At 49.5% G+C, this 23543-nt stretch overlaps 1 protein-coding gene and 1 long non-coding RNA gene across 6 annotated transcripts in view; one reads left to right on the top strand and one right to left on the bottom strand.

Moving 5' to 3' along the window:
- LOC141578879 (uncharacterized) overlaps positions 1-18121 on the bottom strand; it is a 29653-nt gene extending 11532 nt beyond the window's left edge. The window contains exons 1-4 of one of the 2 annotated variants that reach the window (XR_012509729.1): positions 16899-18121; positions 3699-3851; positions 2158-2233; positions 556-644 (exon numbers count right to left, since the gene is read on the bottom strand). This is a non-coding gene — a long non-coding RNA (uncharacterized LOC141578879). Of the gene's footprint in view, positions 1-555; positions 645-2157; positions 2234-3698; positions 3852-14787; positions 14954-15122; positions 15357-16162; positions 16336-16898 lie in introns of those variants that run through there. The other variant, XR_012509727.1, reaches the window with a different exon arrangement.
- The window catches only part of CLPB (ClpB family mitochondrial disaggregase), a 236013-nt gene extending 212840 nt beyond the window's left edge, over positions 1-23173 (top strand). For all 4 annotated transcript variants that reach the window (XM_074372574.1, XM_045508765.2, XM_010973081.3 and 1 more), the window contains 9 exons: positions 8392-8469; positions 9724-9779; positions 14737-14781; positions 15149-15310; positions 20820-20976; positions 21792-21865; positions 22032-22151; positions 22370-22474; positions 22859-23173. In XM_074372574.1, the coding sequence (XP_074228675.1) occupies positions 8392-8469; positions 9724-9779; positions 14737-14781; positions 15149-15310; positions 20820-20976; positions 21792-21865; positions 22032-22151; positions 22370-22474; positions 22859-23107 (1046 nt within the window). In that variant the 3' untranslated portion in view covers positions 23108-23173. The remainder of the gene's footprint in view (positions 1-8391; positions 8470-9723; positions 9780-14736; positions 14782-15148; positions 15311-20819; positions 20977-21791; positions 21866-22031; positions 22152-22369; positions 22475-22858) is intronic.
- The last annotated feature ends 370 nt before the right edge of the window (positions 23174-23543 follow it).

Raw genomic sequence — 23543 nt, 5'->3', positions numbered from 1 at the left:
CCCACAGACGAGAGCTGTCTAACCAGCTCTAGGGCAGAAGGCAGCCTGCAGGCACACACAGGCACCAGGGAGAGCTTTTCTGAATACACCACTCCTTGCTATTCAGGCCCAAACCACACCAGACTGCCCTTTTGGGTCTAGATACAGACAGCCATGCTCAGCCACCACCTTGGAGATGGCAACCGCCTACTTCTTTGCCAAGGCCATGTCTAGGTAGAAGGAAGGGAGACCTTGGGAGCTCTTGGGTTGAAGAGAGGAGGAGGAGGTGCCCATGAGAGTAACAGATGACCTAGCAGAGATCTCAGAAAGCATATCCTGCTGGAATCTCATGTCCACTTGGGCCAGAACTGCAGCTGTCATCATGGTGTTTTCCCTCCACCTCTTATGCCACCCTTTCCCAGCAGGTTACCTGCTCCTCTGACCTCCTTCTTCTCACCGGCTTCCCAAGCCCGTAAGATACGAAGCTCCCATAAGTAGTGGAGGGGAGAGGGAAGAGGACATTAGAATGGAAAGAATTCGATCAGCCAGAGCTCAAATAGCAGGTCGGCCACTTACCAGCTGTGCAACTCAGGCTAGTCACTCAGCTTCTTTGAGCATCAGTTTCCTCACCTGTGTGCCGGGAAACCAAATCCAGGACTGCAGGACTGTAAAGAACATGTTCTTTCTAGTATGTAGCAGGGAGCACTAAATAAAACCTAGTCCCCATCCTCCAGATGTTTACCATCTGGGGTTGGGCAGTGTGCTCTGTAGGTCAGGCCCAGTTTTTCCTTCAGCCCGGGACTGATCCTTTGTCCCAGCCCCAGGCTGGACTCTTCCCCTGATCCTACACCGACCTCTGCTGCACCACCCACCTTGTATCTCCTTGCCATTGGCCCAGAACAGAAGTAGATGATTCTACTTCCCACTTCCCCGGGGCTGTCAGAATGTCTGCCCTGAGTGCTTGCTTCTATCCAAAGCTTAATTCTGTCACCCGAACTCTGCCTGACATCAGAAAGGCCCTGCTACTTGTCCTATGGTGTGTAGGTTGACCCTGCTATGGCTCCAGTGATGCTGGAAAAGACACAGAGGCCATAGGGGCCTGGGCTGTGGGGTTGGTACATTCCCTCTTCCATTTGTAAGGCAGTAACTGTGTGCCCGCCTTGCTAGAAGCCCTACAGCTGAAGGTCACACTGATGACAGTCAGATTGTGTTCAGCTACCGGCTCAGCTGAAGCATTTGGCACTCTCCGGGTCAGAATTTCTGGTAGGCAAGCAGCAGCCAGTGCCTCAGGACCTCAAGACTGAAGCAGGTGCAGGAGAGGCTAGTGGCTAGTGGTCTAGAGGTCAGCTGGGCCTCCCTGGGTCCTCTAGGCTAGTGTCAGATGTATGCTAGGGACTGGCTAGGTGGAGCCTGGCACCCCAGGGGTACGATGGGGATGGGCAGCCAGAGAAGTGCCGCAGAATGAATTGATTTGATAAATGGCCATTTATTACCCTCACGAATTGGCTGAAACCAATTTCGGTCACATCAACCCCTGGTAAGTGCTGGGATATTGATTTGTGCAAAGTAATACAGTGAATTTATCAGTGTGATCCCCAGCTGCAGAGCTTCTAGCAAGGCGGGCGCACAGTTACCACCTTACAAATGGAGGAGATAAAGCACCAACCCCACAGCCCAGGCTCCCATGGTCTCTTTGGTCTTCTAGGGTCACTGGAGTCCACAGATGACAAGCCAGAGCACTGACATTGAAAATGAGGCTCTTCTTCCAGAATCCAAAGCTGTTCTTGGTCATGGGCAGAGGGAGGATGCCTGGACAGTTGGGCAGACCTCCTGGGAGCTCAGAGCCTCCGTGCCTCACCATCCTCAGAAAGGCAACCAGCTGTTTTTTTCAGCCCATTCAGAGCTAGACTCTGTTCCCTCCTCCAACCTGCCTACCTCTCATGTTCCCATCTCCATAAAGACACCACCATTCTCTAGTCTCCTAAATAGAAACTTAGATGTTTGTTTGGCTCCTCCCTCCCTCTCACCCCCTATAGCCCATTAAGTATCAAATACTATCATTCTTACTCCTTTTTTCTTTTTTCTTTTTTTCTATTAAATGGATCTCAAATCTGGCCTCACCCCTGCATTCCTGATACCACTGCCCCAACTCAGGACCTCAGTATCTCCCATCCTTACCTTGCAGTGGCCTCCTCACTGGTCTCTCTGCCTCTTTTTTCTTCCCCTATAACCACTTCTCCGAAGCTGGTGTCAGCTTTGTAAAGTGTAAAACAAAAAGAAGAAGAAAAAGAAAGAAAAAAAGAAACCTATTTAAAATCTTTGAATGGCTGCCCTAGCCCGGCATATGAGGCCCACTCCTGCTGCTCCTCTCCTCTGTTGCCCCCACCCTCCCCGCTTTGCACTTTACATAGTGGCTGCTTCCACTTTCCTGCACATGCTGTGTTGACCTCCTGCCTGCATTTGTTGATGATGCCATCTCTGCTTGGAATTCCTTTTCTTCTGGCCCTTTCCCCACCTTAGCCCTGCCCATCTCCCACACTCTGGCTGGTTTTTACTTAGCCTAACTCAGTTCAGGAGTAAGAGACTGAGGACTCCCAAGGGCAGAGACCATAACTGAATCATTTTTGTTTCCCTCAATTCCTGGCATAGTATTCTGCTCGAAGTAGGTACTTAGTGCGGTCTGTCAAGGTAATTACTTTGGCATGGCCCTTTGTCCATCTCTCTGATGTGCTTTGAGGAAAGAAGAGAAGCTGTAAGCCTGCTTTCTAGTTGTTTGCAAGCATATTAGGAATGTGACTATGGAGAAATAGTTAATTACAACACCTATACTACTCAACTTTTGACTTCTTGGGTGGACAGACCATTCCCCAGATCTGCTCCAAGAAGGCTCCTCTAGGCAGCCAGTCAGCCTGCACACCTGGTGGCTTCCCTGCGGCTCCCTCTGACCAGGGCCTGTCCTCAGAACCCATTACATCTAGTCCCAGTTGACTCTGAAGCCCATGAACTCCCCTGGGAAGCTCTACCACCTTGACTGCTCCTCCAAGCCAGAGTCTAGCCCAGATACAGAATCTCGGCATCAGCCATGTGGCGTACAGTGGGTGCACCATCCTATCCCATGCTCTACTTACCTCTTTGACTAATCCAAAAGTGTAATCTTTCCAAGCACTGCACCTTTCTGGACTTTCCTGTGGAAGTCCTGTTTCTGATCTGAGAAATATATCCAGGTCATCCTTGAGTTGTGGCGTGGCAGTGATTAATTTAGAAAACTGCTTACAGTTCCACCTCCCCACCTCACCACTTCAGGTGTCGCTCCTGTGCCCTTGCTCTTCTTGGTGCCTGGACTGCCCTGCCCTTCCACTCGTCTTCCTGGACCCTCAACACTGGGCTTCCTGTGGACACCTTTTATCACTGCACTTAGCACACGGCATCTGTTTGTATGTCTCTCTCCCTCCAGAGGTCAGGAATTACTTATCATTCAGCTCTGTTTCCCCAGGGTTGGCACACAGGTGTGCAAAAGGTTGTTGAACTCAACTGAGCTCAGATGAACCAAGTCCAAGCCCATCTTGACATTCTGCCTTTCCTCAGCACAGAATCTGATCTCAGCTTCTTTCTGGAAGGGTGTCTCTCTTCCCTCCAGTGATCTGTACCCCACAGCATGCACAACATGCACACAATGGGTGGGCTCAACAGAAGCTCTTCTTTGCATTTTTAATACTTACCCCTTGGTAGCAATAGTTGACCCTCAGAAAGACTAATTTACAGACTAAGAAGAGAACTCTTCTCTCATCATCTCATCATCAGATCTGAGGCACCAGTACCACTCAGTCAGCAGGCACTCCTTGAGCACTGCCTGTGCTTTATGAACCTATATGCTTAGACAGGAAATTGGAAATAGACATTTAGGTGAGTCCAATATCAGAGTCCCTCTGAAGGACAGGTTCCCCTGGAAGATGCTACGAGCATGAAACAAACATGTTCCATGCCAGGTTAGGTTAGAAAAATCTCCCACACTAGATCACTAGAACTTATCAGGAAGGATGAGTCAGCCTACCCAGACTGCCACAGAACCTAGAATCAGCTAGACAGAGGCAAAAGCCTGCATGGGAAGAGGAGACCGTTCTTTTGTCTCACTTTGGTTTTACGTGCACTGGGGCTTTCCTTCTGGAATGTCCCATCATACCCAGACTGCCTGGCCATCTCCCCTCATCCTTCAGGCACAAGTCACAGTCACAAATGGCTCTTCCCACACTCCTCCCAGTGCTCCCATCCCACTTGGAACCCACAGTTTTCATTACAGCATTCACCTGAAAGGCACAAACCTTGGTTTAGGCTTCTTTGTAGGTACCCCAACACCCAACATAGAACTTACTTGCTGAACAAATGGATAAGGTTAAGATGGGAGTGGAAGCCTTATTCACCCAAGGTAGTAGAAACCACTTGGAGCCATTAGAGACTCTTGCGACCAGGCCTCACTCTTTCCTATAAAATGGGATTTGAAGTATCTGTTCTTTCCCCCTTGTGATTCCAGAAAGACCAAGAATTAATTCATCTAGTCAGCAAGCATTGTACTAGTGTTGGGCAAGGGCCCCTCAGGAAATAGAACACTTAGCACCTGCACCTACAGAATATACAGTCAGATTAGGGCACACTCTCCCCCAGATACAAGGGCACTGGTGGATGAAACCTGTCACACTGCCCCTCTCTGAGCTCCAGTCTCTTCCTCTGTAAAATGGAGATAATGCCTGCTTCTCCAAACTACTGTAAAGATGAAAGAGAGATCTGTGAAATATCAAAGCTAATGGCTGCTGCCACTACTGCTGCTATGACTACCATTACTTTTATTCTTGTTATTATTCCAGTCTTTGCAACTAACAAAATACTTTCATAACTATTAATTCATTTTAATCTTCATATGGGGCTGACTGAGCATGTATGACTATTACCATTTTAAAGATGAAGAAACCAAGCCTCTAAAGGAGTAAGTATTTTACTCAAAGTCAGTCAACTAATTAGTGACAGAGTCAGGACTCCAAACTAGATCCTGTAACTCCTACCCTCTCTACTATACTGGGAGTTGATGGGGCAGATGTGATGTGGTAGAGCTACTAGAAAAGAATTGTTACAGGTGAGATTTAAGATGGTCCAGTAGTGGTCAACATGGCAGGGAGAAGGTGTTCTGGGAACATAACAAGGGAGCCCTTGCGTGGCCTAGCATGTGGGGAGGCTGCCAAGCCTGTTGGAGCTTTTAGAGATGGGACTGGCCATGGAAGGGGCTGAGCTGCCTTCTCAAGGGATCCTGACAACATCTTGAGCCCATAGAGCCATGGTCAGGAGATAGGCAGGAGCTGAGGAATGGATGAGTGAGCCAGAGGGAAGACTGCAGAGGGGTGTATTCATTTGTATTCAAAGGTTCATTTGAGCACCTTTCCAGGTGCCATAAGGGAGTAAGAGATGCTGTGGCAGGGGAGAGCCAGCTCCTTTCTCTAAACTGAAGTGCCAGTTCAGGCTCAAGAGGTAGCCAGAGCCAGGGGTGAAGCCCAGGTTCATTTATTTACCTCTGTAACCTCGAACAGGTCACCTTCCTTATATACATTTCCTCACCTGTAAAATGGGAATCACATTCCCAGCCCTCCCTGCCTTATAGGTTTATAACCAACCTCAAATGAAGTTGTCTACAGAAGTTCTTTGATAGACTCTAAAGTGCTTGCAGAGTAAGTTGCAGCATTTGCTTGTACACAGTGAGAGCACCAGTACCTGTGGCCACATCCCAGATGGGCCCATCCAGGTCTCTGTCTGTCCCAGCCTCTGCCCCAGCCTTGGTCCTCAGCCACCCTGCCAACCAAACACCCTGGGGGCCCACCTTTCCCAGTCCTTTCTAGCTGCTTCCATTTTTCATTCTGTCGAACACCATCTGCTTGGCCGTTTTTCTCTTCAGATATTATTAGAAATATCCAGAGTTGTAATTGTTTAATGGTTGGCATTTCGCCTGTTTCACGGGGGGCCCAGATCAAGCCCACCCCAGACTCTTGCCCTGGGTTTGGCAGAATTAACCAGGGACAGCTGTGCAATGGAGTCTGCCTGGCATTATAAAGAGCTCATTCCCAGGTGCATTGTTAGAAAAGAAGAGGGAAAAGATGACCCCAGGCGTAATCCAATTCCACATTCTCCATGGTGTTTTTGAACTATATAACCCAGCAGCCCACAGCTCTCAGTGGGCTGGGAAGCTTCCTGAAAGAGAAGTCAAGATCAGAACCTCAGGTTTATGACACCTGTTCGCCCAGGCTACCTGCCTGATGGATGCGTGGGCACTTCTGCCTCACCAGATAGACCCATGAAGCCTGAACCCAGTTTATGTTCAGCTTCTTTCCAACCTAGATTCTCAACTTAGCCAACTTTTGGAAGAATGTGACTCCTTTCAGATGACTTCCCACTCACCCTCACCTCAACACACGTCTGCACTTACCATTCACAAAAGTCTAGCCTTTGACATTTTATAATACCTCCACCTCCCCAAACACTCCCACCCACAGGTTCATCTTTCTGTCAGGACACTGAGGACTCCCTCTCAGCCAGGCTTGGGATTCTCCCTCTTCATCTCCGGCCTTCATGTACCTGTGAGGCCTGTGGATTCCCCTCATGGCCAAGCCTTCCAAAGGATCAAGCCAGTCAATGTAGAGATGATCTGAGACATAGCCCAAGGGAGAAGTTAGACTGAGGTTTTTTTCAGGCCTTTCTCAGGAGTCTCAGAGAATATCTCCCAGGCAGGCAGAGTGGCTAGTTTGATGTCCATGAGGTTGTGCAGTTTCTGTCTGTTTCTGCTAAGGCCAGAACTAGAAAGTATTTTAAGTAGAAGCATTAGCAGTTAAGGTGAGAAGGACCGCAATGTGCACCTGAAGTTCAAAAATAGGCATTCAGAGTCCTCTGTGATCTGATCCCACCCACTACTACTCATGTTCATTCCTGTCTCTCCACCTCTGTCACACTGGCACCTTTGGCCCCCAAGATCCCGCCCAGCCTCTGTGATCTGTCATCAGTCCTACTTCTTCTGAAAGCCTTCCCTAACTTCTCCAGCCACTTCTTTGAAACCCAACCACACAGATTATCCCACACAGTAGAACATTTAGGATGTTCTCAAGGCTGGCAGACACATCCCTAAGACTGTCCATTCTTCCCCCGTTGACTTGGTTTCCAGGCCTTGTCCTCTGACATCTGTCCCTTTGCTGATCTCAACACTCTGGGGACTAAACTATACATGCTGTTCCATCTACAGACCAACCTTGACATTGCACAGTCCCCTTCCTGCTTCTGACAATCATGTTTCCGTTGATGCAGCCCAAATTGATACTCACTTTTTTAAGCAGCCACATGTGACAAAAAAGAAGACAGATTTAGAGATGTCACTCTACCAGTCAACTGGTAATCTCCTAGTTGTGTGACTTGGGCAAATCTCTTTGTCTCTTGTCTCAGTTTCTCTCTTCAGTATGATGGAGTTGAGAATATTTTCCACTCAGTGTATCTACGCAGGTCTTGAGTAATAAAATGTTGGCAATTTTTCCATTGGGCCTAGCAGATAGCATGTTTAATAAATGGTTCTTCTCATAGTTCTGCCTCATTGCGCTCCCTGCTCTTATACTTGAGTGATGCTTCTGAGCCTGATTCTCCCACTCTGTGCTTGGGCACTTAATTTCCTCACCTTACATGCAGAGCCCTTGATTATATACTTCCCCCTGAAGAGAAGTCAGCTCTCACTAACAGAGCTGAGCCCCCAGGGAACCTAGTACATATCTATCCCACTCCCCGCACCTCAGCCCCCCAGTGGAGGCCATGGTTGGTAGAGGTACTAATTAAGTGGCTCACCCCTCCATGCCCTGAGCTCCACACTACCTTTGATTGGCTTCCAGAAAGTGCATTTGGCTGTATTTCCAAATAACAGACCAGACCTTGGTTTCCCCAAATGGGAAAGAGTTCAGAGCTTACACCCTAGGTCCCCAAGGGTCTGCCATGGGTTTCTGCCTCTCCCATTTGCATAAGAGGCTGGCTCAACCCCCAACCAGTGATGAGTAGATGGGTTACCAGCTGAGAGCTCCAGTTCTCCTTCACCAGCCCCCACCCCCTTACCTCCATTCACCATCCACCCGCCTTTCAGTTTCCTTGGCAACGCTGAGTGCTCATCCTGGAAAACTTTATCCGAAATCTGCTCTGGGCAGCTTTCCAAATCCATGCTAACCTGATTAGGTGTCTCTAGGGGCCTTGCCAGCTAATCAGATTAGGCAGCACTAATGGTAGTGAGGACTTTGAGTGGGCGCAGAGCAGTAAAACATATTGTATACTTAGTGATAATTATCCTGCCTTTTGTGTCATTGATTTATCTGCCTCCCTCCCCATCCTCCCATCTTATGTGTTTGGCCGTAGCGATCCGGAGGAAGGAGAATGGCTGGTACGATGAAGAACACCCTCTGGTCTTCCTCTTCTTGGGATCATCTGGAATAGGTAACTGGGAGTAGATCAGCCTGTGGGGAAGGAGAGCTGGGGAGCCCCAGCTGCTATGCACCAGGGTCACATGACCCACCTCTACTTCAACTTTAGTTCCCAAAACAACTGCCTCCAAATTACAGAACCAGCAGGAGGATCATCTGTCACATTAGGAACAGCTGGAATTATGCCCTTCCCTCTGGAAGCTGTGGTACAGGGCCTAATTCGCCTGGAGGGCCAGGGCCTTCAGGTCGTGTTAGTCCTGGTCCAGCCACTCTGCATCCCCAGAGGCTGCTCTTTAGGAACAATTGAACCACCTCCACTGCCCAGCATACCAACCTTATTTAGTGTGGCTTGGAACATAACCCTCTAGGAAGCTAAAGAAAGCCCCTGATGGCCAGCACATGCTAAGTGCATAGCAAAACTAGTTGCAGTGAAATGGGTTGGGTGTTTTCTAGCCAGTTGGGCTGGATTATCTGAGGCATTCTCACGCCCTCACTCTCCGCTCTCACAGACCTCCCTCCCCTACCTCCACCACCACCTCCCATTGTCATGATGGGAATTTCATGCATCTATTACCTCCTCTTCTCTCAGCATCTTCATGGGCCTAGCCTCCCCGCCCCCCAGATGGAGGGCCCAAAGGGTTACCATAACCTCACATGATACCATGGAACTTGACCCATACTAGAAAATGACTTCCAAAGTCTTGACCATCATACCAAATGGCCCTTCAGAGACAGCAAGGTGGTAGGCCCTTCAGAGACAGCAAGGTGGTATTGTTGTTCCTTCTTTATGTTACAGAGAAAAGCTGTGAAGCCAAGGAGAGGTACTCTTTATCCTCTCCCAGCTTCTGGTTGGCCTGTAACTCCAGGGCCTAGCAGGATGGCAAGACCATGAGTCTCTAGAGGGATACAGTGAAGTGAGCCAGAAAGTCAGGGTGCTCCTAGGAGAGGCAAGATTTGTGCTGGGCTTCAAAGGACAAGATGACTCTGGATTATAAGTGTCACCTCCCAGTCTTAGGACACTGCTGTAGAGAAAAAGCCTCAGTCCCCACCCACAGAAAAATCAAGAGGCAAAGCACATTTGATTCTGGTCCCAGCTTCACCATTAATTCCCTTAGTGATGTTAGGAGAATCACTGACCCTCTCTGAGCCTCAGCATTGCCATCCACAACATAGATTATTTCCAGCATCCATACATTTCTAATATTCCTTCTTTCCAAGAGATAGTCATCCGGTCCTAATCTAACACTTCTCCTTTCCTTCTTACTAGGAAAAACTGAACTGGCCAAGCAGACAGCCAAATATATGCACAAAGATGCCAAAAAGGTAAGGGCTAGGACCTAGGCCTGATATGCAAGCAGTGGAGAGCTTGCCACTCCTGCTAGCCCCCAAAATTGTAGGCTCCCTGCATCTGACAATAACCAATCAAAAAGATGGGCCCTGGCCCAGGAGGCAGGCCTCAGCTATAGCCCCAACTTGACCATCAATTGCTTCAGGAATTTGGGCAAATTATCCAACTTCTTTGTGCCTCAGTTTCTTCGTCTATGAAATAGGAAGGATAATCCTTGCCTTGCCTAGCTCTTGGGGCACTCGGGAGAACCCAGTGAGGTTCATTTATACAACGTTTCCAAGCATCTACTCTGTACTGGGTATTGTACTAGATCCTGGTAATACAGCATTTATTAAGACACTCCCCCTGCTCTGAGGAGCTCAGTCTGGAGAGGGAAACAGCTTTAGAAACAAATCATTACTGTCCAGTGCCATCAAGGCTGTGCTAGAAGGAGTCTTGGGCCTGAAGGAGAAAACAAGTAGGAATCAGAGGATGTCTTACTGCTTTTCTCTGTCCTACATGAGCTTTTACACTTGATTTTTTATGCCGTAAGCTATGCGATGGTCACATCCCCTTTCCTCCATGACTTGGAGGCCTGGATTCTCCAAAGAAGAGGGCCATTCCCATCGTCTTGTTCAGATTCTGGCTTTCCAAGGCCTCTGCTCAGTTTTACCTTCTAAGGTGACAGGAAATGCTTTCGTACAGAGAAAATGTCAGAGCAGTCCTTAGAGACTGCAGAAATATTTCAACTGAAGCTGAATATTCTTCCTGCCTGCCTTCCCAGTGTGGAGGCACTGCAAGTTGCCTGTGACCCTGGATGCCCTTGCCAAATTTCTATGGAAGGCCTCCCCAGCTGAGGCAATGAGGAATTGCTCAGGCCTCTGCCAGCCAAACTGCCCCAACAACAGAGTCCCTGGCCACCTCCTGTCCTGCTCTGGCCACCTCCTGTCCTGCTCTGGCCAAGCTGCCCCTTTCCCACCTTGCTGAGTGCCTGGCAGCCACAGAAACAAGGTAGCTTAGACTGTGTCCTCCTGAGCTGCCTCCATGGCCCGCTTCTGCCTGATAACTGGCCAAAGGCTCCTCAGCCTCCCTGACTCTGCTAGTAGCTGTGAGTTGCCTCAGCCACAGGCAGAGCAGACCCACTCGATAGGCAGACAGACAGGAAACAGCACATGACATACTAATATGCTCCAACCGAAATAGCATTTTTAAGACAATTCATCAGGTTGGCAGCGATTGAAACAATTAGCACTCTGGAAAGGGCCATAAACTAGCAAGACTATTAGGGAAGATGCAGTTACAGGCAGGAACCACCTGATTAAGGATGAAGAATTCTGAGTGGTTTAATTTTAATATTGTCAGAAAGGTTAATATTTAATTACAAATTATAATCTCCTTATCCAAGCTGTCTTAATATGTCTTCATACACAGTGGAAGTAGAAGGAAAGTATCTGCTGACTTGCTGGTGTAGAAAGGAGAAAGGGCTTGATGAAAGACTGATGATGCAAGTCATTTTTCAGTTGGAACATCTAAGCAAGAGGCAGATTTCCACCAGTGCAAGGTGTCCTGAAAGCTGATGATGGTGTCCTTCAGTACATGCCTCACCCAGGAGACAGAAGTAACACCATCACCACTGGGAGGCAGTGGGCTGGGCGATCAAGGCTCTGGAGGCAGCCATTTCTTGGCATAGGTTCCAGCTCTGCTTTCTGCTGGCCCTGGGCAGGTTGCTTTACCCCTCCAAGTTCCAGCTGTCTTGCCTCAGAGCAAAGCTAATCAGCCCTGTGTCTGAGGTTGTCATGAGCATCAAGTGAGATACTGTGAATCACTGCTGGCTCAGGCTCTAGCACCCAGTAAGTGCCTGATCCCTTGTTCATTACCTCGTACTCTCCAGAGCAATAACCCCATCCACTGTCTTATTTGATCCTATAAGGAAAATAGCATGCATGCTAAATTAGACCCACTATTCAGATGAGAAAACTGAGACCCTAACCACTAAGGGTCCAAGGTCACCTGTTAGGGGAAGAAATAAAATCAGAATCCAGTCTCTCAACTCTTCTCTTAATACCATTGTTCTGAGCTGCAATAGGAGGCTAGATTGTAAACTTGTCCATTTGTCCCCATGTCACATAGAGAGACAAGAGGCATGAAAAGTTCAATATAACCATCCCATGTATTTTATTTTTAAATCATAGGTGGTGCTTCTATAAAACTTCCACCTTCACCAGCCATATGGGCCAACTCATTACAGAATATATGTTTATCCTAGACATTTTCTGTCCATGTAACAGGCATGTTTTGCACCTGCCTTCAAAATCTGAGGGTCCTGGGCTGTAAACTGTCTAACTAGGGTACCTGACATCGCCAGGACCCAAGGACTGATGTAAGCGAAGTGTTATGTACAGGGCCAAGTGTAAAGTAAGGATGACTGTATGAAATGAGCACTGGCCTGCGAGTCGGTGACTTGAATTCAAGTTCTGGCTCTATGATCCTTAGTTTCCTCATTTGTAAAAGTCACTAATACCACCAGACCTGCCTGCCTCACAAGGCCTTGTTTGCATGTTTTTATAATTTCTTCATCAGACCTGTGAGCTTATTTTTTTTCTCTCATTAACCTCTACTGTTTCTCCCAAATTGAGCAGCTTTGTTAACTTTCATTATTAGGGTTAATAATCCCTGAGAAAAATACCTTAATGGTGCTCTGTGATCTCATCCTGAAGTAGGGTGGTGGAACACTGAAGACATAGCAGCAGTACCGTGAAGGGATCAAGAGCAGGGATCTGGATCCAACTACCTGGGTTCAGATTCCACCTCTAAGCTACTCTGTGGAGTTGGCTGAGGTCTCTGTTTGCATAAATTTTCTCATTTGTAAAATGGGTTCAATAATGGTGCCTGTCTCATTGGATCATTGTGAAGGTTAAGTGAGAGAATGATGTAAAATGCTGAACACCATTGTTGGCCATAGTAAGCAATCAATATATGTTGGATATTATTGTCATAATGTATTGTTGCCTAAAATAAGATAATATGAAACCAAAATTATTCCAGCCAAGAAAATCAAGCCCCAAGACTTGTTCAAAGTTAATTAGCAAATTGGTAGAAGGACTAGGGTAGGAACCCGGGTCATTTGACGTAAGCATAAGTAAGTACTGGAGTCTGTATCCCTGTATCTCAGGACATCGATTGACATGAGCTCTGGGCACAAAGCTCAGAACCCTTCAGATGAAGACTGCGAAGAGCCCAGCTGGTTGGTGGAGCAAGAAACATGAGGCAGTAGAGTATAGTGGCTAAGAACACAGGCTTGGAGCCAGATTGTCAAGCTGGAGTGACCCTGAGCAATTTACTTTAATCTGTAACTCAATTTTCTCATCTGTAAGGTGGAGATGATAATAGTTCTTACCTCATAGACTTATGCATGTTCTAAGCCCTTTATAGCTTGCTTAGGACATTGCCAGGCACATAGCAAGCACCCAGTGAGCGTTAGCTGTTATCATCAGATCCCCATCTCATGCTTCCAGCCCATTGCTCCCTCTGGGCAACACTCCCAGCTTCCCCATGTCGATCTTCCCACCCTTCCTGAAGCCTGTGTTTTTCTTGGCTATACTGCCTGGGGCCCTCTGAAAATGCTTGCTGGCTAATGCCCGATGTGTTCTGAGAGCAGTGATCACCCCCACGTGGCCTAAAGAATGTGTCCATGGCCTTTCACACCTCTTGGGTTAGTTCCTTTCCTCAGGCCTCTGGTGAGGCAGGGAGAGGACATAAGGGCCTGTGTACATAGGAAGGAAACTGCAGCTCCAAAAGGGGAGGCAACCTGACCAAAGCCACACAGACCGTGGAGAACTGGGGCTGGAAGCCTAGCCCCCTGACTGCCAGCCCAGGGCTCTTTCTGCCGCTGTGTATCTCAGGTGCAGAGTGACAGGACAGAAAAAACTGGAATACATCACAGACTGAACTTCTGACCAGCAGCCGAACTAGAGTTTGGCCTGGATTTCAGACATAGCTACTGCCATCTCAGAGCCTTGGTGCCCCCTCCTCCTCAGCTCTCAGGAGAAGCATAGTCAGTGAGTGCAGTCTGTGAGACAGAAGCATGTGCTTCCATGTGCGTGTGCTTTAAGAGAGGAGCCCAGGGAGCCTATGGGGAACCCTGGTCTGGGTGGAGAGACAGGGCACCTCTGAATGCCCTTACAATGCCCTGAATCCCTGCATTCCTCATGAAAAGGCTTGTGTTAACTCACACATCCCGCACTAGACGGTGTTCTCTTCTGAGGCTAATTATGGTTGGGCCTCACCCCAAGGGCCACTTCCCAGGAAATCACCCCTAGGTGGAGAGAGAAGAGCTGCAGGCTACATTGTGGATAGCTCTTAAATGAAGTGAAAACATGTAAATAAATGAAAAGATTTATTAGTTGAGCAGAAAAGTAACCTAAAACAAAGGGGCCTGTGCCCACGCAGACTTGGAAGGTTGAGGGCACCGTGGAGCTGTCAGGGTGTCTGTTGCTCCCCTCCATCTCATCATGATCCTCACTGATGGTGACTGACTTTCCCTGTGTCGGCCTGGCCCACTTGGGTGCTCCTAGAGAACAGAGAGCTAGCCGCTCCAGTGCCCAGAACACACAGGATGCCCTCAGGAAATGTAGGATGGATGGGAGGTGGGGGCATGGGTGGGGGGATGATGTGGTAATCAGGCTCAGCAGAAACCTTAAAAAGACATTCTGAGACAGATTCAGAAGGGCAGGGATATGACTTGGGTTTATTAAATAGGTAAGGAATGAGGGAGTCATGGGGGATGAGTGGACAGAAAAGGAGGCAAAGACCCAGAAAAAAACTATTATGAAAGTGAGAGAGAACTTGTCTTGGTATGGTTTGAAAGCCTGGAAGATATTTGAGATGCTCTCCTCCTTAACCCTTCCCTTTGCCTTCTTGCCTTCAAATGGACTCCTGCTTGTTTCCATACAGGGTTTCATCAGGCTAGACATGTCTGAGTTCCAGGAGCGGCATGAGGTGAGAGTCCTCGGAGAAGTGTGGTTTGGAGAGGCTGTCAACATGACTCTGCCTGGGTATTTTGATGTGACTTGTCATTTGGGCCTGAGATAATTCCAGCAGCCTTGGGATTTGTCCTTAGGGAGCATCCGTATGCAGCAGGGTCACTGATCTGTTTTGCATAGGATTTGCCCTGAAGAATAAATGTAGAAAAGATCTATCTGCTCTCCCATCACAGCAGATTCCTTCCACCCCAGGAGACAGCCTAACTGTCTTTGTTGAGACAAGCAGTCTTAACAGTATATAAAGCCACCTTCCTGTGCATGCCCCATATTGGAAACTAAAAGCATAGGAAAGCCTACCTAACATATTTCCTTCCTTCTACCAGGTGGCCAAGTTTATCGGGTCCCCACCAGGCTACATCGGCCACGAGGAGGGTGGCCAGCTGACGAAAAAGCTGAAGCAGTGCCCCAACGCCGTGGTGCTCTTCGATGAGGTGGACAAGGCCCATCCAGATGTGCTCACCATCATGTTGCAGCTGTTTGATGAGGTGAAAGTCAGCTTGGGCCAGGATGGAGGGGGATGGGCGTGCACAGCTGGAGGGACAGGGCACTGTGAATACCAGGACCCAAGGACCCAGAGTTGATCATTTCTCAACGTTCTGCTCTTAATAAAAAAACTGAACGTGTATGTTCAGTCATTTTGCAGATGTGGCTTCACCTCCTCTCTGGATCAGGGCCCACACTGGGCACCCAAGGGAGAGGGAAGATGAGCACTGCCCATGAGTTGAAATGTTGTGGTTGCCCAGGCTACCTTCTACAGAGACAGAGTAGGGCAGAGGAACCCAGAGGGAGAGAGACCTGAATTTTTAGTTCCAGCTCTGCTCCATCTCTAAGCATCAGGGACCTCATGCAACAAACAGGGAGGCTAGATCCAAGACAAGCTCCAAGAACCTTTCTGGCTCAGACAGCCCCTGCTCCTCCCTGTGTGTCAACCATCATCTTCACCAGTTGTTTAAATGCCAATAATGTGTCGCTGTCTATGATGGTGATGATGATGGTATGGTGGTGCCCTTTTCTCCTGAGGAGCTCCAGGCTCCTCAAAAACAAGGACAGTCTCCCTCCACAAATGGTGGAGTGAGCTGTAAATGAGAACAGCTCCCTCTTATTCAGCACATGCTAGGTAATAGTTTTGTGCTAAAGACTTTACAGACATTACCGCTAATCATCACAATAGCTGGGCAAGAAAGAAATCATTTTTTACAGGTGAAGAAACTGAGGTTCAGTGAGATTATAAATGACTTGCCCAGGGCCACAGAGCTACTGTGTGGAGGAGCCAGAAGTGGGCTGCAGATAGATCTGGTCCCAGAGCCCCAGTTCTCCCCATCTGGACCACTCCTTACCTTGAGCTGGGGAGGGAGAGCATATGATCATGGGAGGGGCTGACTGCCACCTTTTCCAGGCGCCCTATAGAGCCAGGGATGAGGCCTCCTGTCTGCTCCCATGCAGGATCTGGATTAGCCAGCACATAACCAGGTGGAATCCAGCCCAGCTTTCCACTTAGTCCCCTCCAGTGCTGGGAAAATGGAAAGGAGTTTTGCTTCCCATGTCCCAGCTGCACTAATGAAATGCAAGAAGGGACACCCCTGGACCACATAACATATCAGGTACCAAGCCAGGAAGACCCAGCTCCAAAGTGCCCATAGCTGCCCACTGCCTTCCCCACCCAGCCCAGCATCCTTGCCCCTGCCCCAGTTTTATTGTTGTCTTTCCAGCCTCTCAGCTACTCCCTGTCCACAGACCCCCACTGAGGAATGAAGACCAGTCCTTCAAAGGTCACATATTCTGTTTCCCACACCTGTGCACTTGTACTCTGAGACCTCCCACTCCATTCTAGCCTCTTAACAGGACTCAGGCACACAGCTCTGAACCAGACCCAAACCTGCCCTCTGGGAGTCCCTGCCTAGTAAACAGGCGGAAAGGAGATGTTGACAGTTTTTTACTTTGTGTGCTAGGCACTATCCTAAGAAATTTGCATGTATCAATTCCTTTAATCTCCCAACAACCCTATGAAAATAGTATTACTACTTCCATGTAACAGATGTAAAAACTGAAGTAAAGTGAGATTAACTAACTTACCTGTGGTCACACAGCTGGGAAGAAGGAATCTAGGATTTGAACAGAGGCAGTCCAGTTCCAGAGCCTGCAGCTTAAATGTAACTACCGTGCAGCCAGGGCCAAAAGAGAGAGGTAGATCTGGAGTGAAGCATTCACAGGGAGGGTGAGCGCAGCAGCCTGTTTGGCCTCTCACGTCCCTGGAGAGGTTCTTGGTCCAGAAAAGGAAAGGCAGCTGCTGACTGAAATACAACCAGCCCCACCTAGATGCTTACTGCTCCTGTGTGTAAGCCCTGTCACCCCTCCCCTGCTGCTGTCACTGCTGACTGCCTTTGGGAGTTGGTAATAAGGCCTTCCTACAGCCCCCACCAGCCTACTACAGTTTCTACTACAGATGTTTATGCCCTTGGTTCCGTTGACCAAAGCTGTCATCCGAGTTTACTTAGCCAGATTTATGTATTTTTGCTCCTTGAGGACAGAGACCTTATCTGACTCTCAGCCCACAGCATCAGGGGAAATGCTCTTTAGACTAAGATAATTTAACAGTAATTCAGCAAACATTACAAGGATGAGTAAATGTTTGTCGGGTAAACAGAGTGGAGAGGGCCGGCAGTAGACACCTAATGTGCAGAAGCAGAGGGGCTTGAAGCAGCCTGGTATATCTGGGGAACTACAGCTGTTCAGTATTGCTTGACTGCAGAGGGAAAGTAAGAGCAGAATGGTGGGGATCAGGTGGGTAAGGTAGACAAAGGCAAGTTAAAATGCCAGGGAAAGGAGTGTGGATTTATTTGGTGGATTGTAAGGAGCCTTTAAAGACTTTAAGCAAGAGAGAAATATTGATCAGGTTTTCACTTTATGAAGATCCTGTAGGCAGGAGAATGGCCTAGAAGGAAGAAGAGGGACCAGTGAGAGCTCCTGGGAGGTTGACTATGCAGGGCTCAGTGATTGGATGGGAGGAGAGATGGAGGGGCCAAGGTTGACCAGCAGCAGGACTTCTGGCCTGGCTAACCCGTGGCTGCTGCTGCTTTCAGCTGAGGGAGGGAACGCAGGGGAATGAGCAGCAGGTTGGCGAGGAAGGTAAGGAGCTGAGGTTTGGAATTGTTGAAAATGAGATGCTGGGAGCAAAGCCAGATGGAGATGTCCAAGAGGCTGCTCATAAGTTGGAGAGATCTGGAGCACAGGAGAGGTCTGCACCGGAAGTAGAGGTTCAGGAATGCTCTAGCACAGAGAAGGTAACGGAAACCACAGTGGGAATATGGTATGCAGTGAAGAGCAGGGAAAAGCAGAGCCTTGCAGCCTCTCCGGAAGGAGCCAAAGAGGGAATTGCCAGAGAGTTCAGAGCCTAACTGAGAAATGTGCAGGGCAGAATGGACCAGGCAGAATAGACAGTCCCTGCCTCAGTGTTTGTGAGCGAGGGGGCAGACGGGTAGCAAAAAGCAGTTCAGCCACTGTAGTGAGTGTTGCTCTAGGATAAGTAGGAATTATAAGGGTACCTGATCCATTCTTGGGTCATAGGGAAAGCCCCCCATATCTAGCTCGATTCTCCCAATTCTGGACCTGGAAGAGCAGGATCCCTAATGCTCTCACCAAAATACCAAGCAGGGCTAATGCAGGTCTCTTCCCAGTTGACCCCAGAGCCTACAGCACAGGGCAGGAGTCCCAGGATGAGTCTGACCCTCAGGAAGCTACCCCTACTCCTCCCTTCAAGGACGGAGCAGTGGGAAAGCAGCCCCTATCACCCTGGGGTGAGCATTCATGCCCCACCCAAGATGTGTTCATTGCAGTCATTGCTGAAAGGTGGGACAGTGACAGCTCCCTCTTTGGGACACATTTTATTGCCAAAGACTCGGAGGAGAAGGAGACATGAGCACTGTGAGAGTAACCTCTTGGGTCATTCATACACTGCACCTGCTCCCCTCACCCACCTGGGACCCATCCTCAGGCCCAGTTATGAGCAGAGCTTTGATCTCTCAGAATGAAACAGTTATTGTTTTGGCAGCAGTGTGCTCAGTCCTCGGGGTTGAGCTCTGCACAAGCTCACGGTGTCATCTGCATGCACTTTGGTACATCACACACATGCAGAACAGGTCCCCAAAACTAGAATTACCCTCAGTGGATTCTGTTATGTTGTAACCAATAAGCAAAGGGTGAAGTGGGAGGCTAATGGCCACACTCAAAAACATCCACTTGCACCCTTGCCTTCCCCTCTTCTCACTCAAGACCAGGACAGGAGAGTGATCTGGCCCTGGATCTTGAGGCCTCTTTTGAATAGACCCCCTTGGAACTTAGTGAGAGGCCTGTGCCAAGGACCAGTGTAAAGCAAGGCATAAAAGCACTTGGTACCATGCCCAGCACACAGTAGGTGCTCAGTTAATGCATATTCCTTCCCTTTTCACCTCTGAAGGCCAGGGCTGGTCTGCCTTTGCGAGGGCTTTAGAAACAAGGGCTGACCTTGAGTGAGACCCATACCAGCAGGAAAGGGAAACACTCAAGGAGGATTGGTTACCAGCTGAGGCTGAGGCAGGGCCCAGCATCGCTGGTTCAGGCAGGCGCCAACTGGCTGAGGTCAGCGACCTATTCCCAGAGCCATGTTCTCTGATTTGGCAGGATCTGTGCTTTGTCTGCAACCCAGAGAAATTCCCAGGCAGATCTGCCTCTCCTCACACCTGTCCCAATTACTTCTCTCCCTCTTTGGGACACATTTTATTGCCAAAGACTCAAAGGATGCAAAATGAATTTGGGAGAATTCTGAGAAATTTTTATTTAGGGAAGGAAAATCGCATGAGGCTTTATTTATCCCACAGTGTTGGTATGACCCCAGTAGCCTGGCACACTGGTGGGTTCTGGGGTCAGACAGTTTAGTAGAACCTCAGCTCCACTATATTCTAGCTGGGAGACCTTGAACAAGTTACTTAACCTCTCTGAGCTTCAGTTTCTTTGTAGTGGTTGTGAGGATTCAAGTATTCAGCAAACAATTACTGAACACCTGCTATGCAAGACTCTGCGCTAGGACCCAGTGAGAATAAGACCCAGCCTCTGCCCTCATAGAGCAACGTTCTAGTGGGCAGAGTGCAGCAATGCACAGAAGACACTAAGCAGGGTAGTGGACGTGCACATCGGAGTCAGACTCCCATCAGTTCCTCTCAGTGAGGCTCTGATCATTGCTTTTTTGTAAATGACTGCAAAGTGTGGTTGTACCATCATCGAGGCTTGCTGAGTGGGTAGAGTTCCTTGCCCTTGAACTGAATGGCCCCAGACAGCTACACTTTTCTCATTCTTTTGTCTCTTCCGTCTGCTGTTGTCCCTTTTCTCTTTCCTTGGTGCATCTGTGTCTAGTAATGATGCTTTCTTCTATGTCACTTCACTTCTAGAAAGAGCTAAAGATTCCAAGGGAACTTCTCAAGTTGGTTAAAGGAAGAATCTTATTTTCTATCCCAGACTAGAGGATGGCTCCAAAGATGCAGTGATTATACCTGTTTCAATTCATGTGTCTGGTCCTCACAGTGGCCCTATAGAATACCCTCCTGGGACCTCCTACAGCAGCCTGGCTTCTTTATCATAACGCTTAACCCACAGAACTGTCACTGTTTGTTTCCTGGCTTCACTCTTTCTCTAGACTGGGAGCATGTCGAAGGCTCAGTGCCCCAACACAGAGCCTGGCCCAGAGTGGGCCTCTAAGAGAGAGTGTTGGATGGATGCATGTGTAATCAGGCTGGCTTCTGGGTGCCCTGAGAGATGCCAGACAGCAGGTGCAGTCTCGCCAGGGGGCACTCTCAGCTGGTGAGCAGTGCAGCCCAGGTGCGAGAACAGTGCTCAGAGAATCCAGAGAAGGGAGCAGCTGACTCTGCCAGGGGGACGGGGAGGCAGAGGAGTTCTGGAGAGACCTCCTGGAAGAGGTGCCCAGCCGTACTGCTTCATGACCATGCTGTCACTGCTCCTTCCCAGGGCCGGCTAACAGATGGAAAAGGGAAGACCATCGACTGCAAGGACGCCATCTTCATCATGACCTCCAACGTGGCCAGCGACGAGATTGCACAGCATGCGCTCCAGCTGAGGCAGGAGGCTTTGGAGATGAGTCATAACCGGATAGCTGAGAACCTTGGTATGGCACTTGGCCTGAGCTGTCTGGGCAACTGGGCAAGTGACCAGACCGCCAGCATGTCTCCTGGGGGCAAGGATGGCATTGGGATCCTGGAGCCAGGCAAGGGTCCTGGTAGGCATCTTTGTCCCCAGCTGGCCCTGAGCAGACACCATGCATCCTACCAGATAGTAGAGGGAGACAGACAGACAGTGCCCTCACTTCCTTGAGAAAGCCTCAAGTCTCTTGAGTGACAGGAGGGCTCCAGACAAAGGAATGGACAGAGCCACCCCAGGGCAAGGGGCCAGGAAGAAGACAGGGTCTAAGGGGACTGAGGAGACACACTCAACAGATAGAGACACTTTGGTGCAACAACCGGACAACAGATCAGAAATTGTATGGGGTGGGCACAGCCTTTTTCAGCCAGGGAAGCTTCCTACATAGGTGAGCCCTGGAGAGTGCTGGAAAGGAGGACTGTGTGAGGCAGGGAGCCGAGTCTGTCACCTTTCTTTCTATTTAGGATTGAACCCTCCAGTCCCCTTCTTATAAGTCAGAACTCAAGTCTTGGTCCTGACTCTTCTCCTATCCCCTTTCCTCCTTCATACAGTTCCTGCCAGTTCATAAGCACTGAACGGGCCTAGAAAGTACCCAGTCCAGTCTTCTCATTGTGCAGGTGAAGAGAAGGCCAAGGCCCAGAGAGCCTGAGACCTTGACCAGGATCACACAGACCATCAGGGGCAGGACTGGAACTTCTTTCATGGGTGGAGCCAAGCAGTGGGCACAGCTCCCAAAGGTCCCCAGGTGTGGCAAGTAGGCAGTTTTTGGTACTGTCTCTACAGGGGATGTCCAGATTAGTGACAAGATCACCATCTCAAAGAACTTCAAGGAGAATGTGATTCGCCCCATCCTGAAAGTAAGAGTTCTTTGTCTTTCCTGCTGGAGCCTCAGGTTGGGGGGATCCCCTTAGCCATTGTGAAGATATGGAAGCCCCCCATCCCACATATTCCCCAGTGGGGTCCAGTAATTCCTTACCCATTCTGGGTCACTGAGCTCACCCCATCCCTAACCTGGCCCTGCAGGCTCACTTCCGAAGGGATGAGTTTCTGGGACGGATCAATGAAATCGTCTACTTCCTCCCCTTCTGCCACTCAGAGCTCATCCAACTCGTCAACAAGGAACTGAACTTCTGGGCCAAGAGAGTAAGAGAGGGAACTGCCTGTGGGTTGGGGCGGGACATCTGCCCACTGTAAGTCAGAGAACCCTGGGCCGGGAGCACCCCACCCCCCAAAAGATGGAGCACAGAAGTGTGGGACCAGTGGCCCTGGGGCACACAGTATCTCACAGGCTCAGGCCAGAGAGCAGAGAGATGTTAAGCCCTGGGCCACATGCAGGCATGCTCCTATCTGACCTATCTCAGGCCAAGCAAAGGCACAACATCACACTACTCTGGGACCGCGAGGTGGCGGATGTGTTGGTCGACGGCTACAACGTGCACTATGGCGCCCGCTCCATCAAGCATGAGGTGAGCACAGGAGCCTGAGAGAAGTGAGGCACTGCCACACCTCCCTCCCTGGTGCCTCAGATCCATTCCCTGTGCTTGCAGCCTGTCCAGACAGACTGGAATTTTTCTTACCCAGAGCAGATGTCCCTTCAGAACCGAAAACAGTGTGGTTAAGTAAAACCTCTATCCTGGAGGTAACTGAGTATGCACCCCTACCCGCATGGGGTACTGAACTGGGAACCCGAGCCATTACTCAGTCATTAGCGCAGTCCTGCAAGCTATGCGCTGTTAGCCCTTTGCAGATGAGAAAATTGAAGCTTTGAGTAAGTACCTGCCTGAGCAGTAAGTGATAGAACCGGGCCTCCAGGCTTTGGCAGTGACGACCACTTTCCTTACCGCCTGCAGGTGGAGCGCCGTGTAGTGAACCAGCTGGCAGCTGCCTATGAGCAGGACTTGCTGCCAGGGGGCTGCACGCTACGCATCACTGTCGAGGACTCAGACAAGCAGCTACTCAAGAGCCCTGAACTGCCCTCACCCCAGGCCGAGAAGCGGCCACCCAAGCTGCGGCTGGAGATCATTGATAAGGACAGCAAGACCCACAAACTGGACATACAGGCACCACTACACCCTGAGAAGGTGTGCCACACCCTCTAGCATCTGCCTACCTGCCTATATGTGCCCTCAACACCCAATAAAAGCCCCTCGGCTGTAGCATGGTAACCAGCCTACCTTCTCTTCATGCCTCTCACTCCTCTCCATCCAGCCTAAGGCCTCTTACTTCCTCACAGGCCCTGAAAGACCCCTTCTCAGCCCCAAAGTCAAAAGCAGAAATTCTGCCCTCCTCTGGCCCCTTTGTTGTAAGCCCCAAATGTGCTAACAGGTCTCTGGGAGAGGAGCTGTCCCTCCATCCCCTTCAAGGCAGGGAGAAGAGAGAGGTCCCTTATCTCTGTCCTTCAGGGTGATCCCCATGTCCCAGAGTCTCTGGGGCTTTATCTTGTTTCCTGGAAGCTCAGAAGTATGGCAGCTAAGAACAGAACTGGCTGGGAAAAGAGACCAGGCTTGAGCTGCCACCCTCTGCTGGTCTTCATGC

Source organism: Camelus bactrianus, chromosome 10, assembly GCF_048773025.1.
Source record: "Camelus bactrianus isolate YW-2024 breed Bactrian camel chromosome 10, ASM4877302v1, whole genome shotgun sequence".
In the NCBI taxonomy this organism is placed as follows: domain Eukaryota; kingdom Metazoa; phylum Chordata; class Mammalia; order Artiodactyla; family Camelidae; genus Camelus; species Camelus bactrianus.
Note: the sequence above shows the minus strand (reverse complement) of the source record. Positions and strands in the feature narration are given on the sequence as shown.